General features: G+C 44.1%; 1 protein-coding gene across 1 annotated transcript in view; it reads right to left on the reverse strand.

Moving 5' to 3' along the window:
- Positions 1 to 13,568, reverse strand: part of PIKFYVE (phosphoinositide kinase, FYVE-type zinc finger containing) — a 750,252-nt gene that overhangs the window by 153,280 nt on the left and 583,404 nt on the right. Inside the window, 2 exon segments of the mRNA XM_030210724.1 lie at positions 919 to 1,083; positions 10,856 to 10,950. Coding sequence (XP_030066584.1) covers positions 919 to 1,083; positions 10,856 to 10,950 — 260 coding nt within the window.

The following is a 13,568-nucleotide window of genomic DNA, read 5'->3' on the forward strand; positions in this document are numbered from 1 at the left end:
TCACACAGACTGTGGCCAGAGTTTTGCTACCGTGGGCTATCTCAAGGCGTGCATGATATCCGTAACTTTAGTGGGGTAAGTCTCCCTTCCCACCCACTCCCCATACCTTAAAATCATCTTTGTTGCAGTCTTCATCTGGACTGCCTGCACCAAACTACCACCCTAAATCGTCCTGCCCCCTTCTGATGCAACTTCCTGTTTTGTGAAGGATGGGATGGTTCAAGGAGGAAGTCTCGGTGCAGGCAGCCTATGAGTGCTGCTGCCGCTGCCAAGGTGAAAACTGAAACAGAGGATTTTAAGGTGTGGGCGGGGGCCAGGTTTGACAAGGGGTGTGTGCATGCCACTGAAGTACCTAGTTTAAATACGTCACTGCAGAGTAAAACCCAAAGAGTAAAGAACATCTCTACACAAGTAACATCTGTATATTTGGGTTTTAGGATGAAGTTTGAGCACTGAAAAATATTTTCTTCTGCAAATCCAGGAAAAAGTATAATACCCAAAACCCAGACATGCTACAGTGATCTGTCAGAGATGGTGGGATGAAGCTCCTCAATGAGACACTTACCTACTTACCCACTAAGTGTCAATGTGTACACAACAATTTTGGGGGGCAGTTCTAGCAAAGATAGATACCCTTACAAGCCGGTGCCAGAGCTAACACTACTGAGCACCAGCCTCTGAGGTATGAGGCAGGCTCCATAAATCACTTCAACTTTAGTACCTTACCCTCCTAAATAGCAAAACATGTATACATGTTGCTTTCAGGCCCACGTTTTACATCTGCTTACACATCAAAGCTAAAAATCAGCTACAGTTTATAGCCTTATACATATACAAATGTCCCCCCCCAAAAAAGGATAGAAATAGAAAGCATGCGGTCAGTGACCCTGGAAAAGAGAGAAAGTTGCTGTAATGTACCTTGGGGATCAGCGCTTTGGTTTTCTGTCCCCTCCTTTCCCATCTGCCCAACCTGATAGTAGGCACTATCTGCACCACGCAAGGTTTCCTTCTTATGGGCAGACAGGTCAGGGCTCTTCCCTCCAGTGCCACGAAAGAAGGACAAGACACCAGAAGTCTTTCTTGCTAAAAGGACAAATATGCATGTAAAGCAATTAAATAAAGTAATAAAGTAAATGACGACAGATAAATATTAATGAATACCTCCAGTTTGTCCATCAGCAATTTATGCACTCTGCATGGATGCACACACAAATTGATATATGAAACTTGACACCCACTACTACTACTGCTGCTATATCACTTATCCAATCTTTCAAAAGTAGTAGCATTGTTTGTCAGGGCTGCAATTGTTGCTGTATGTAGGTTTTTTGAATTATACCACTGCCTTTTTGGGCTGTTTCAACAACACTGTATAGTTTACCTCACTGCTTCATCTTCTTGCCACCAGGTATCCTCTAAAACCTTCAGCTACTGTACATTTACTAAATTACATACAAGTAGAGTAAGAATATAAGCCTTTGACAGTATGGGATTTCAAAAAAAATTATCACTACAGGGACTAGTGTTTTATGTATAAAAAAAAAAGCCTTTTCAATGCTTGCTAAGACATGTCTTCTACAAATCTGTACTTAGAATTTGTCAGTCATTTCCTGCCAGGCCCCTTTCATTATCCTTTCCCATCACGGTATTAACATACATGACTGTCAGTCCTACATTATTGCAACATACAAGTCATTTACGGCTATGACCTTCTGCAATGCTTCAAAGCAACTTCCAATACACTTCTCTGCCTGCCCAGAAGGTGTTATAATATATGTGGTAATTGGTTTAGCTCTTTCACCCTCCCATACTTGGCCTAGCTCTCTCCCTTCCCCTGTAGGGTGTGCACCACTACCATCAGGTCTAAGCAACTAGAACCTGATCATGAAATCAAAGCCAAATCTGCAGCCAGGCAACTAACTGAACCACTGAGCCTTAAAACTGACCTAGCCCATATTTTCCTATGAAAAGACTTTATGTGCGAAAACAGCAATCACAAATCAACTCTGAAGAGTCTTCATTTATTTAAGCTCCTTCACCAGTGAGCTAGTTTTCTGGGTCTGTTACAATAAATCAGGCAGCCATGAAGGACAAAAATGCATGTGATTGGCATCTTTATTGTTTTCTTTGTACTACCAGTGCATTAAAAAAATGAAAGTATTGTCTGCTTTGAGCTGGGCTATGATTACTAGTAGAAGTCACCATATTATGCCACATGGGTCCAACATAAAGCACCTTTTCCCTGCCCTCCCTTTCCTGATCTACATCATTTGGAGCTGGACTTCTCAGTACTGGATAGAATCTGGTAGAGCAGGCCAACCAGCTGCAATGCAAGGCTCATGTGACTACAGGAAACCAGCCACTGGTTACTTTGCTAACATTTCTATTAATTTAATTTGAGGATTTATACTCTACTTTAATCTTAAAGTGGATTACAATATTATAATTGTCATACATTGTAATTACAAAATTTAGCAAACATGTATTCTCCAAGGACAAGCAGGCATAATATTCTCACATGTGGGTGACGGCATCTATAGTGCTTGGTTTTGGTTCTGGAGGGCGGTCACAGGGGAGGGACATCAGCAGGTTTTTAAGGTTTTGGGGGGTTAGGATTGGGGTTATAACATGAACCTTTAAACTTAAGGTTATGGGTTCATGTCCTCCCTTTTCTGCAGGATTTGTTTGCCTTTCTATTTAATTTTGACAGGCCTGGTTGGACTTTCACACAACCTAGTATTCACATACTTTCCATGTACAACTGTAGTGTAAGGGTTAAAGGAGCTGCCTATGAACCAACCTAGAGCACTGAAATTTGGTAAATTAGAAACTTAACATTTGAATTGCACAATGCTAAAATCTGTGAAACTATTTGATTTATGGTATCATTTTCTGGTTAGTCATTGTATGATGTCAGTGTGATGTCTTTTACATAACCCCATGACGCCTGATACACTTCTACCTGTGACCACAACACAACCTTGTATTTGTTATCAACCGTAATGGCAATCGCCTTTATGATACTTTGTAAGCCACACTGAGCCTGCAAATAGGTGGGAAAATGTGGGGTATAAATGTAACAAATAAATAAACACTGCCAAGTGCATTTTCACTTTAAATCTTTGAGGCAGTGCCCCCACCATGCATGTGCCTTCCTGCCTGATGCTGGAGCATGGGACCAGCAAGCGATCGTTTTCTAATCTCTCATCAGAGCGTCAAACTTTTGCCTTTTGGTGCCTTATTTTTTTCCAGGTATTTTTCTTCATATTTTTCTTTTCTGTATTAATTTTGTTGTATTTATTCAATTTCTTTTTCATTTTTCGGCCGTTTGGGGCCACTGAGCCCTTCCTCTGGCCCAGGAAACATCGACCATTTGTGGGTACACAACTACCTTGCGTCAGCCATTTTTCTCTCCATGTCAATGAGAGTGCCAAGTGGCTTTAAAAAGTGTACTCAATGCAATAGGACTATTTCAGGCACACACCCCTATAACTGGTGTGTTCAGTGCTTGGATCCAGAGCATCGGGACATACAGTGTAGCCTCTGCCTTCACATGCAAACAAGGGCCCTTAAAGCCTGAAGAATCCAGCATGAAAAATGTTTTGGTTGTGCATCGACATCAGCATCAAGCATGGTAGGAGATGGTCTGACACTGGACTTGGTACCGTGAACATGTAAGGACTCCATGTCCTCTTCAATTGTGCTGCATGCATTGACCTGAAGCAGAAAAAAATTGAAGAAGCATCGCAATCATTTTCCCTCAAGTCACTCTGCCAACATCTCCTCTGCATAGACGTCCTCTATGCACAAGAAGTATCCATGCCGCAGTGACAGTTCTCCTTCTCTCCAACTTATTTCTCATCAAGAACCTTTGAGGTCTCCTATGCCTGCAAAGCTATAACTCAGGCTGCATCCACACTGCTTTCTTTGCTGGTACCACTGGGCTATGCTCAAGGAGGAGCTCTCAGGGCTACTGCATTCTGAGTCTATACAGGAATAAAGGGTAATTGTGCCCATCGGTACATCAGAGAGACAGTCACAGGAGAGGTCCCACTCACTGGCTCAGCACCGAACGTCAGGGGAAGTACGAACCCGACCAACGCATGGATCAGCAAAGGAATTTTTCCCACCGTGGAGATTCATCTGCCTCAACGTACCTCAACGCAGAGTTGATGCTCTTTTGACACTCTCTTCCACCTACTTCCCATGAACAGTACTTTGAAGAGTCAGACTTAGACCTCTCCTGGGAGACAAATCAGGATCCATTGGACCTCTCAGCTGAAGAATCCTATGGCATCCCATCTGATCCTTCTCTGCCACCCGAGAGACGTAGGTCTCTGCCAGAAAGTATATCCTTTCCTGGCTTCGTCCGTGAGATGGCTCAAGCCACACCTTTCAAACTAGAGATAAAGAATCTCCTTCAAAACACTTTGAGGTTCTAAATTATTGACTCTCCTCCTAGAGAAGGAATCACTGTTCCACTTCATACAATTATGAAAAATACTCTAATCAAAAACTGGGAGACTCCACTGACTGTTCAAGTTGCCCCAAAGAAAATTGATGCAAAGTAAAGAATACACTTTAAAACACACTTGCAGTGCAAGCTCTCATGCTTGGTTCATTGCTGAGAATTGTCAAGACATGTTTTTTGAACATCAACTGGTATTTATATGTATTTTTATATTTTCATTGTTTAATTTTTTAACTACAGAGTTCTACCTCTAATTCTTATTTGTATGAAGGCCCGTGTTTCGGCAAATGCCTGCATCAGGGGTCTATGTTGGGTTTTAGAATTAAAGATTGCTCCCTTTGAACATTGTATCCACCTGGTTGTTCCACTTGTGGCCTTGGCAACTTCCTTGTGTTATTCCCTCTGATTTGCTTTCTCTGTAAATATTTGGTAAGGCAAACCTTTGATAACTCTTCATGTATTTCCACCTTAGGAGTAGCAATGAGACATCTTTCCTGGCTCAGGGTTTTCGACTTCGAATGTGCTGTCCAGGAACATCTAGTGGACGTTTGGTGACAAATCAAGAAAGTGGCTAACCTAATTAAAAAAAACAAAAACAGAAATACTATAAAATCTCTATCCAGGCCACAGACTTCTGCTACCGCTTCTTCTTCTAGAAGGTTTAGAGGAGGATTTGGACACTCAAATTACACTATGCCTAAGCATCATTACACTCCTACTCCTCCTCCACCTCAAGAGACTAAGTCCTAGAGCTTACATCAAAGGCAGCAGCAGAAACAAAAATTCCAGACTCATTCTCAGTCTAAACAGATGCACAGTTTTTAACTTCTTCGTAGACAGCATTACCACCATACAATTGTCCGTGCCAAGTGACCTACCAGTAAGGAGGAAGACTCATCCTCTCAACAGAGGTGGCCTCTCATAATCTCCAACCATTGGGTGCTATTTACCGTACTTCATATTTCAACTCCCTCCATATGACACTACTTTGAGAGGAGCTCTCGGTCCTCCTCCCTCCTCTGGCAGAATGCAACAGAACCAGTTCCTCTGCTGGACAGGGCTCGAGGGTTCTAGTCTAAATATTTTATCATACCAAAAAAGATGGGAGGAGTACAACCAATTCTCGATCTGTGAGACTTAAACAAATTTCTACTCAAAGAAATTTTGCATGGTTTCTCTGGAATCACTGCTTCCCATGATACAAGTCAACAACTGGCTTTGCTCTCTAGATCTCAAAGAGTATACATGCACACATCTATTCTCCCTGCACATAGAAAGTTCCTCCACTTCCACTTACATTACCAGTACAAGGTTTTATCATTCAGCCTGGCTTCAATCCCTCAAATCTACCCAATAGTGGTATTTACAACACTTCGCAGGACGGCATATACATCGTCCCCTACCTAGATGACTGGTTAATCAAGTCAGCCTCCTGGGAATTGGCACATACCTCTATTCTATCCGCCAAAAGGCTCCTAACACTCCTCATGATTGTGATTATCCCAAATCACATCTTCAACCAGTTCAGACCGTAGAGTTCTTAGGGGCTCTCCTTGATACTACTGAAGTCCAAGCCTTCGTTCTTCAACTGAGAGCAAACAACATACTGGATCTCTCCACTCAAGTGTTCAAATCCACCCAAATATCTCGTCAGATGCTCCACCTACTCAGTCACACAGCTTCAACAATCCATGTAACACCATTGGCTGAACTTCACTTCCAAATTCCTTAGTGGACACTCTCCTCTCAGTGACCCCAATCCACAGGATTATTCTCAACCTGTATTCGAGTCACTCCATAGCTACGTCACTCCCTACAGAGGGATGGTGTCCCAGAATCTCACCTGGGGTGTTCCATTTCAGCCCCCTCCACATCACAAGGTCCTCATCATGGATGCCTCCATGGTAGGTTGGGGTGCTCACATCGACGGTCTCCACACACAGGATTCTTGGTCCCCACAGGAGAAATATCATATCAACTTCCTGGAACTGCAAGCGGTCTGGAACGCCCTCAAAACCTTCCAAGACCACATCCTCGATCAGGTAATACTCGTTCGCACAGGCAATCAGGTTGCAATATATTACCTGACCAAACAAGGATGATCAGGTTCTTACCACCTCTTTCAGAAAGTAATCCAGATATGGACTTGGGCAGCTTCTCGAAATATCTCAGAGCTATTTACCTAGCAGGCAAATAGAATGCTGTAGCAGACAAATTGAGCAGAACCCTTCAGCCTCATGAATGGTCCCCTCAGCATCTCTATAGTTTGTTGAATATTCCAGAAGTAGGGGTTCCTAGCAACAGACCTCTTCACTTCTCCTCAGAACAACAAGCTTCCCTGCTTTTTGTTCCAGTATATATGTTCTTAATCATACAGCCCCAGATGTCTTCTTGCTCCACTAGGTAACACATCTTCTATATGCCTTTCCCCCACTACCTCTCATAGGAAACTCTTTTCAAACTGCATCAAGAGCAAGGGACCATGATTCTAATTGCTCCCTACTGGCCGCGTCAAATCTGGTTCCCTCTTTTCCTAAAGTTATTGTCGAGGGAACCATTGAGGTTAGATCATTTTCCAACCCTAACAACACAGAACTCGGGGTCCCTCCATTCATCTAGACCCTCAGCTCTCAAGCCCCGATGGCTTGGTTCCTGACGACAGATTTACGTTCCTTAAACCTTCCAGAAGGATTTTCTAGAAAACTCCTAGCCTCTAGGAAATCTTCTATGCAGAAATGTTACTGTTTCAAGTGGAAAACATTTTCCCATTAGTGTGCAGTCAGATCACTTGACCCTGCTAGGAGCTCTCTGACTACCCTTATGGAGTACCTAATCCATCTTTCAGATTCTGGCCTCAAAACTAACTCATACACTCATTAAAATTTTTCACTTCAAGGTTGTTAATAAACCAGTTTCTGTTCATCCCCTGGAAAGGAGGTTTGGGAACTCAATGCCATTTTCACAGCTCTCATGAAACCTCTTTTTGAACCATTTTAATCCTGTTCTATGAAGTTCCTCACAAATAAGGTAGTGTTCTTAATAGCTCTTACTTCTGCCAGAACAGTAAGCGAACTTCAAGAACTTATGACAGACCCACCTCACAACAAGTTCTACCAAGAAAGGGTTGTTCTCCAAGCCCAACCCAAATTCCTCCCTAAAGTGGTTCAACTTCAACCAGTTCATTGTACTTCCTGTCTTCTTCCCTAAGTCACACTCTCAACCTGGAGAAGCAGCACTGTATACCTTAGATTGCAAGCTAGTGTATTATCTGGAGTGTACAAAACCTCATAGGAAGTCCTCCCAGCTTTTTGTATCCTTCAACTCCAACAGATTAGGAATGCCCATCATCAAACATACGATCTCTACTTGGATGGCTAACTGTCTCTCCTACACGTATACTCAGGATGGGCTGACCCTTCATGGTCAGGTCACTATTCACAATGAAAGAGCAAGGGCAGCTTCAGTAGTCCATTTCTGCTCTGCCTGTATTGAAGACATTTGCAAGGCGGCTACGTGGTCTTCACACCTTCACTGCTCACTACTGTCTGGAGCAGCATTCTAGACAGGATAGCCGGTTTGAAAATGCCAACTCTGCCCTACGGTCCTTTTTTTTATCAGACTCACTAACTACTTAGTTGCCAGAAATTCATTTATGTTGTGAGCCTGGTAGCTAGTGAGAATATTCTGTCTGCTTGTCCTTGGAGAAAGCTAAGTTACTGACCAAGGACAGCAAGCATATATTCTCATATCCCTCCTGCCTCCCCTTGGAGTTGTCTTTTTAGCTTTAGTACCGGTACTGCTGGTCCCACGCTCAAGTGTCAGGTGAGAAGGCAGTTGGGGAACTGTCTCAAAGATTTAAAGTGACAGTGCATTGGGAGTGTCCACACTGGGCTCCTTGGATAACGTCAACCACATGTGAGAATATATGCCTGCTTTCCTCGGAGGACACCTGCTACAGATTAGTAACTTAGCATTACTAACCCACAACAATATCATCTTCCTTTCTTTTCCCAGCTTTGACCCACAGTCCCAGCTGTATCCTGAAATAAGTCCTCTTATAGACTAAAACATCTGATAAAAGAAATCTGTTTCCGTAACTTCCAACAGTGAAGATTTCCCGATTACTGTGTCCTGGCCTATAATAGTCTTTTTTCTTATTTCACATTAACAGAAGATCTTTGAGAAGCAGTAGTTTAAGACAGATATCAGCCTAGGACCACAAGTGTCATATAGGGACATAACCAGTGGTACGCACCGGTATGGCGTACTGGCACCTTTTTTCCTCCGGCAAGTCCTGCACCCTTCCTCTCACTCCCCTACTTACTACTACGTCGGACTCGGCAGCGCAAACGGTGCAGGCAGCAATTGAGAGAGGCTGGCAGTGTCCCAGGACTTGTAGAGGGAAGCTCCAACGCTGCCAGCCTTTCTCAATCGCTGCACCGTTTGCACTGCTGAGTCCGACACTGGCAGCCTATTGCTTCGCTGGCACGCAGTGGAGGAGGATGGGCTGGGGAAAGAATTGCTGGACACGGGAGAGGGGAGGGCAGGGGGCAGAGGAGAATCGCTGGACACGGATGGGAGGGGAGGACAAGGGGCAGAGGAGAATCGCTGGACACGGATGGCAGGCGAGAACAGGGGGCAGAGAAGAATCAATGGACATGGATGGGGTGGGCAGGGGAAAGAGAAGACATACTGGACATGGATAGGAGGGGAGATAAGGGAAGAGAGATTCGCTGGACATGGATGGAAGGGGAGAGCAGGGGAGAGAGGAGAATCGTTGGACATGGATGAGAGGGGAGGGAAGGGGAGAGGAGAATCCCTGGACATGGATGGCAGGGGAGGACAGGGGACAGAGGAGAATCGGTGGACATGGGAGGGGAGGGCAGGGGAGAGAAGAGACATGCTGGACATGGATGGAGGGGAGGGAAGGAGATGCATATGGATGGGAGGGCAGGGAAGAGAGGAGAAATGCTGGAAATGGATGGAGAAGACAGCAGGAGATAGAGGAGAATTGATGGACATGGATGGATGGAGGGGCTAGTGGGGAGAGAGGAGAAATGCTGGACTTGGATGGAGGAGAGGGGAGAGAGAATTATTACTTTACTAGTAAAAGAAGCCCGTTTCAGAGCAAATGAAATGGGGGCTAGCAAGGTTTTCGTCGCCAACACCCCCCCTCCCTCCCTGGCCAACCCCTTCGTTGTTCTGGCACTGCTCCGCCCCCAACGTCACGACGTTTGATGCGAGGGCGGGGCCCGGAGCAATTTCCCACCCACCCCGACTCCCTCCCTGCCAACCCCTTCGTTGTTCTGCCATTGCTCCGCCCTCGAGGGCAGGGCCCAGAGCGATTTCCCACCCGCCCGCCTCCCTCCCTGCCAACCCCTTCGTTGTTCTCCCATTGCTCCGCCCACGAACCTTCGAACCTTTCTGAAGGAAGTCAGAGCTTGGCTTCACTGACGTCAGTGTTCTCAGAACGTTGAGGGTGAGTTTTATTATAGTAGATATGGATACAGGGGAGGGAAGAGAGGAGAACTTCTGGACATGGATGGAGGGGAGGAGAGAGGAGAAATGCTGGACATGGATGGAGGGGAGGAGAGAGGAGAAGTGCTGGACATGGATGGAGGGGAGGAGAGAGGAGAAGTGCTGGACATGGATGGAGAGAAGGAAAGAAAAAAGAAGATGCGGGAAGAGAGGAGAAAAACTGCACATGGATGGAGAAAATAGGCAAAAGCTGGATCCACATTATGCCTCCACCAGTCAATTCCATGGAGGAGGACCCAGCTTTTACTTATGAATGTATGGCAAGAAATGAAGAAGAAAGGAGGAAATAAATAAATAAATGGAAAGGAAGCCCTGGAAACGGAGTTATGGGAACAGATAGAGAGCAGCAGAATCAGAGACTGGGACCAATATGGATAGAAAAACAAAGTCACCAGACAACAAAGGTAGAAAAAAAATCATTTTATTTTCATTTTAGTGTTTGAAATATGTCCAATTTGAGAATTTACATCTGCTGTCTTATTTTGCACTGGGTATACTGGAGCTGTAACAGCTTACAGAATTTATAATGAAAATAATCACTTTATTTTTTTCTCCTATACTAATATAATATTTTCAATGATGTCTGTTTATATGCGCCATGGCTGGTATAAGGGGTGTTGCTAATGTGGGCTATCATAGGGGTGGAGCCATATGTGGTCACCGCACCCATAATGAGTACTGGCACCTTTGTTTCTACCAAAAAAGCACTGGACATAACGAAATAACTAATGCTCCTAGAGAGTGACCAATAGTTTTACATGTAGTTTGAGCAGGACTGGATTTGAATACATGAAGCATACTGGGCAGGATCTATAGGGGAAATGGCTCCTTTGGAGGGAATCTTACTTTGCAATTCTGCTTCTGAAGTACGATTATTCTGTGCAGGGGTCATCTCAGGAACTCGCGCTGGGCTGCTGGTCTTTGATCTGTTGTCCATTAGGCTGACGTGAAAAGATGCAAAAAAAAAAAACAAACAAAAATGTGAACAAAAAATGATAAATGACGGATAATTAGGTAGAAATGCAGTTCTCTTTTTACTGGGCATTAAATCCAATGTATCTCCATTGTTTTGCAGTTACACTGATTCCCAGTTCAACTTTGAATTCAGTTCAAATATTGATTCTGACATTTAAAGCTCCACATAATGGCGCTCCTAAATCATCTGTCTGTTCTTATCATTCCGTACATCCTAGATCAATTTCTCTGCTCTCTGAATGACCACATAATTTTTCTCTGTGGCTCTTCCTATGCACATTGGGAATCCATCTGAAATTGTGCTGTTTTTTCCCCCTTTGCACCCTTTCTTTGGAATAACCTGCCCTTACCATTTCGCTCAGAGTTATCCTATAAACACTACGGAGCTACTCTTAAAACTCAACTATTTAACATTGCTTTTGGCCTACAGGGGACTTACTTCATTAATGTTTAATATCTCTCCCTTTTATGAAGCAAGCAGAAGAACAAAGGGTAATTAAAGCAGATCACCCCTTACATTTTAACAACCCCCTAGACTCGATTCCCAAATTAGGCAATACAGCAAATTGTTTTATAAACAATATACATTTTAAGACCCTAAGAAAAGCCATGCTATGTCAGATCAAGGTCCACATCTTTCCCAAAAGAGAATAGCTTGGATGACAAGTACCCAGGAGATCCTAAAATTTAGATCTATTTCTCATAGCCGATTTCAGAGATAAGCAATGGGTCTCAAGTCTATGTTTATTAACGCTTGGCCAGCTCTCACATTCCACCCTGTGGATAAGTTATGACTGAGCACCAGGAACCTTTGGCTTAAGGTGCCCTTTCATAAGTTCGCACACAGGTTCATCGGTCCTTTTGCAGTGCAATGTCAGCTGGCTCCAGTTATGCATCAATTATGTCTTACTCCCAACATGCGCATCCACAACAACCTCCATGTCTCCCTGCTAAAGCCTGTGTTGTTATTGAGGGTGGCAGCTAGAGACCCTCCACTGCGACGGTGGCACCGTCTATCCTGGCAGTTGACTCTGACCCAGAGTTCGAGGTATGGGACACACTAGACAGTAAGAGAATCAGGGGAAGACTACACTATCTCCTTGTCTGTAAGGATTACGGACCAGAAGATAATACATAGGAACCTGCTGTCAATGTGCGAGCCACGGTATTCATTAGGTGTTTTCATTGCCTTTATCTTCTTAAGCCCAAACCTAGGGGGTCAGGGAGGGGGCTTTGGGAAGGGGTGCTGTCACGCCCCTCACCTGGTTCAGGAAACTGTTAAGAGTCCTGCAGCATTCCATGCCTAGATTCTTGTGAGTCTTTACTTACAGGTTGCTGCACTTCCCTTTTATAGCCCTAGATAGGGTGCTGACAGATAATCTCACTTACTGGATAAGGGATATTTAAGGAAGTGCTCTACACGCCACCAGTGCTTCAGCAACAGGCTTCTAAAGTTGTTGTTGCTCCAGTATTTGTTGCCTGGCCAGTTCCTGCTTCAAGAACTGTTTGTTCCAGCCATCCAACCCTGCTTGTTCCAGCCTTCTAGCCTTGCTGTTCCAACTACTCCCCTGCCTCGACTATGTCGGGCCAGCCCCAAAGTGCTCTTTTAAGAGCCACTCTCTGCCTTGACTTGTCGGGGCACACTCAAGGGCTCTTAAGAGCTATTCCCTGACCTTGATTCTCTCAGGCCAGCCCCTAAGGGCTCTTTTAAGAGCCAACCTCTAGACTGTCCCTGTTGTTTTCCAGCCAGTCTGCTAGGCACTGTCTAGTCCTACACTTCAGCCAGTCCAAGTCAGGTCCTGACTTCTGCAGCTCCCGGACTCTGCCAGGTGGTCCCCATCAGCAACTGTCGAGGGCCTGCGTGGAGCTTACATTGCACAGGTAGAGCTAACTTCATCACGGTCCAAGGGCTCACTTTTCCCAACCATGACACTTTCTATGATTTGTTTTCATCTGCTAGTCATTAGTATCAAGCAGCATCCTCTTGCTTTAGCATTGTTTTAAAGGTTAAACACCATTCCCTATTTCAACTTTTTTATAAACTTCTATCATATACCCTTTTCAGTTGTCTTTTTTTTCCAAAGCTGAAGAGCACAATTTATTTAGCCTTTCTTCATAAGGGAGGTGTTCCATCCCCTTTGCCATTTTTGTTACCCTTCTTTGAACCTTTTCTAGTTCTGCTATATCTTTTTTGAGATACAGCAACCAGAACTGTACACAATACTTAAGGTATAGTCACACCATAGACCTATAGGAATGTATAATGATATTGTTTAGTTTTGTTTTCCACTCCTTTTTAAATAATATTTCATTTGATTGTTTTGGCAATCACAGCATACCAGGCTGAAAATCTTTATATTTTGTCCACAATGACCCCAAGGTTTAACTCTTGGGTGGTGACCTCAAACTCAGGACTCAGCATTTTGTACCTAGAGATGGGGATCTTCCATTCTGTGCATCACTTGTCCACATGAGCAGAGAATTATGATTGCCATGTTAGTCTGCTTGGATATGTGGAAATAAGGGTCAAGAACCAAGTTGTAGGTGATACATTTTTATTGGACTATGTCATGAGATGCCTAGC

Source organism: Microcaecilia unicolor, chromosome 7 (assembly GCF_901765095.1).
Source record: "Microcaecilia unicolor chromosome 7, aMicUni1.1, whole genome shotgun sequence".
NCBI lineage: Eukaryota > Metazoa > Chordata > Amphibia > Gymnophiona > Siphonopidae > Microcaecilia > Microcaecilia unicolor.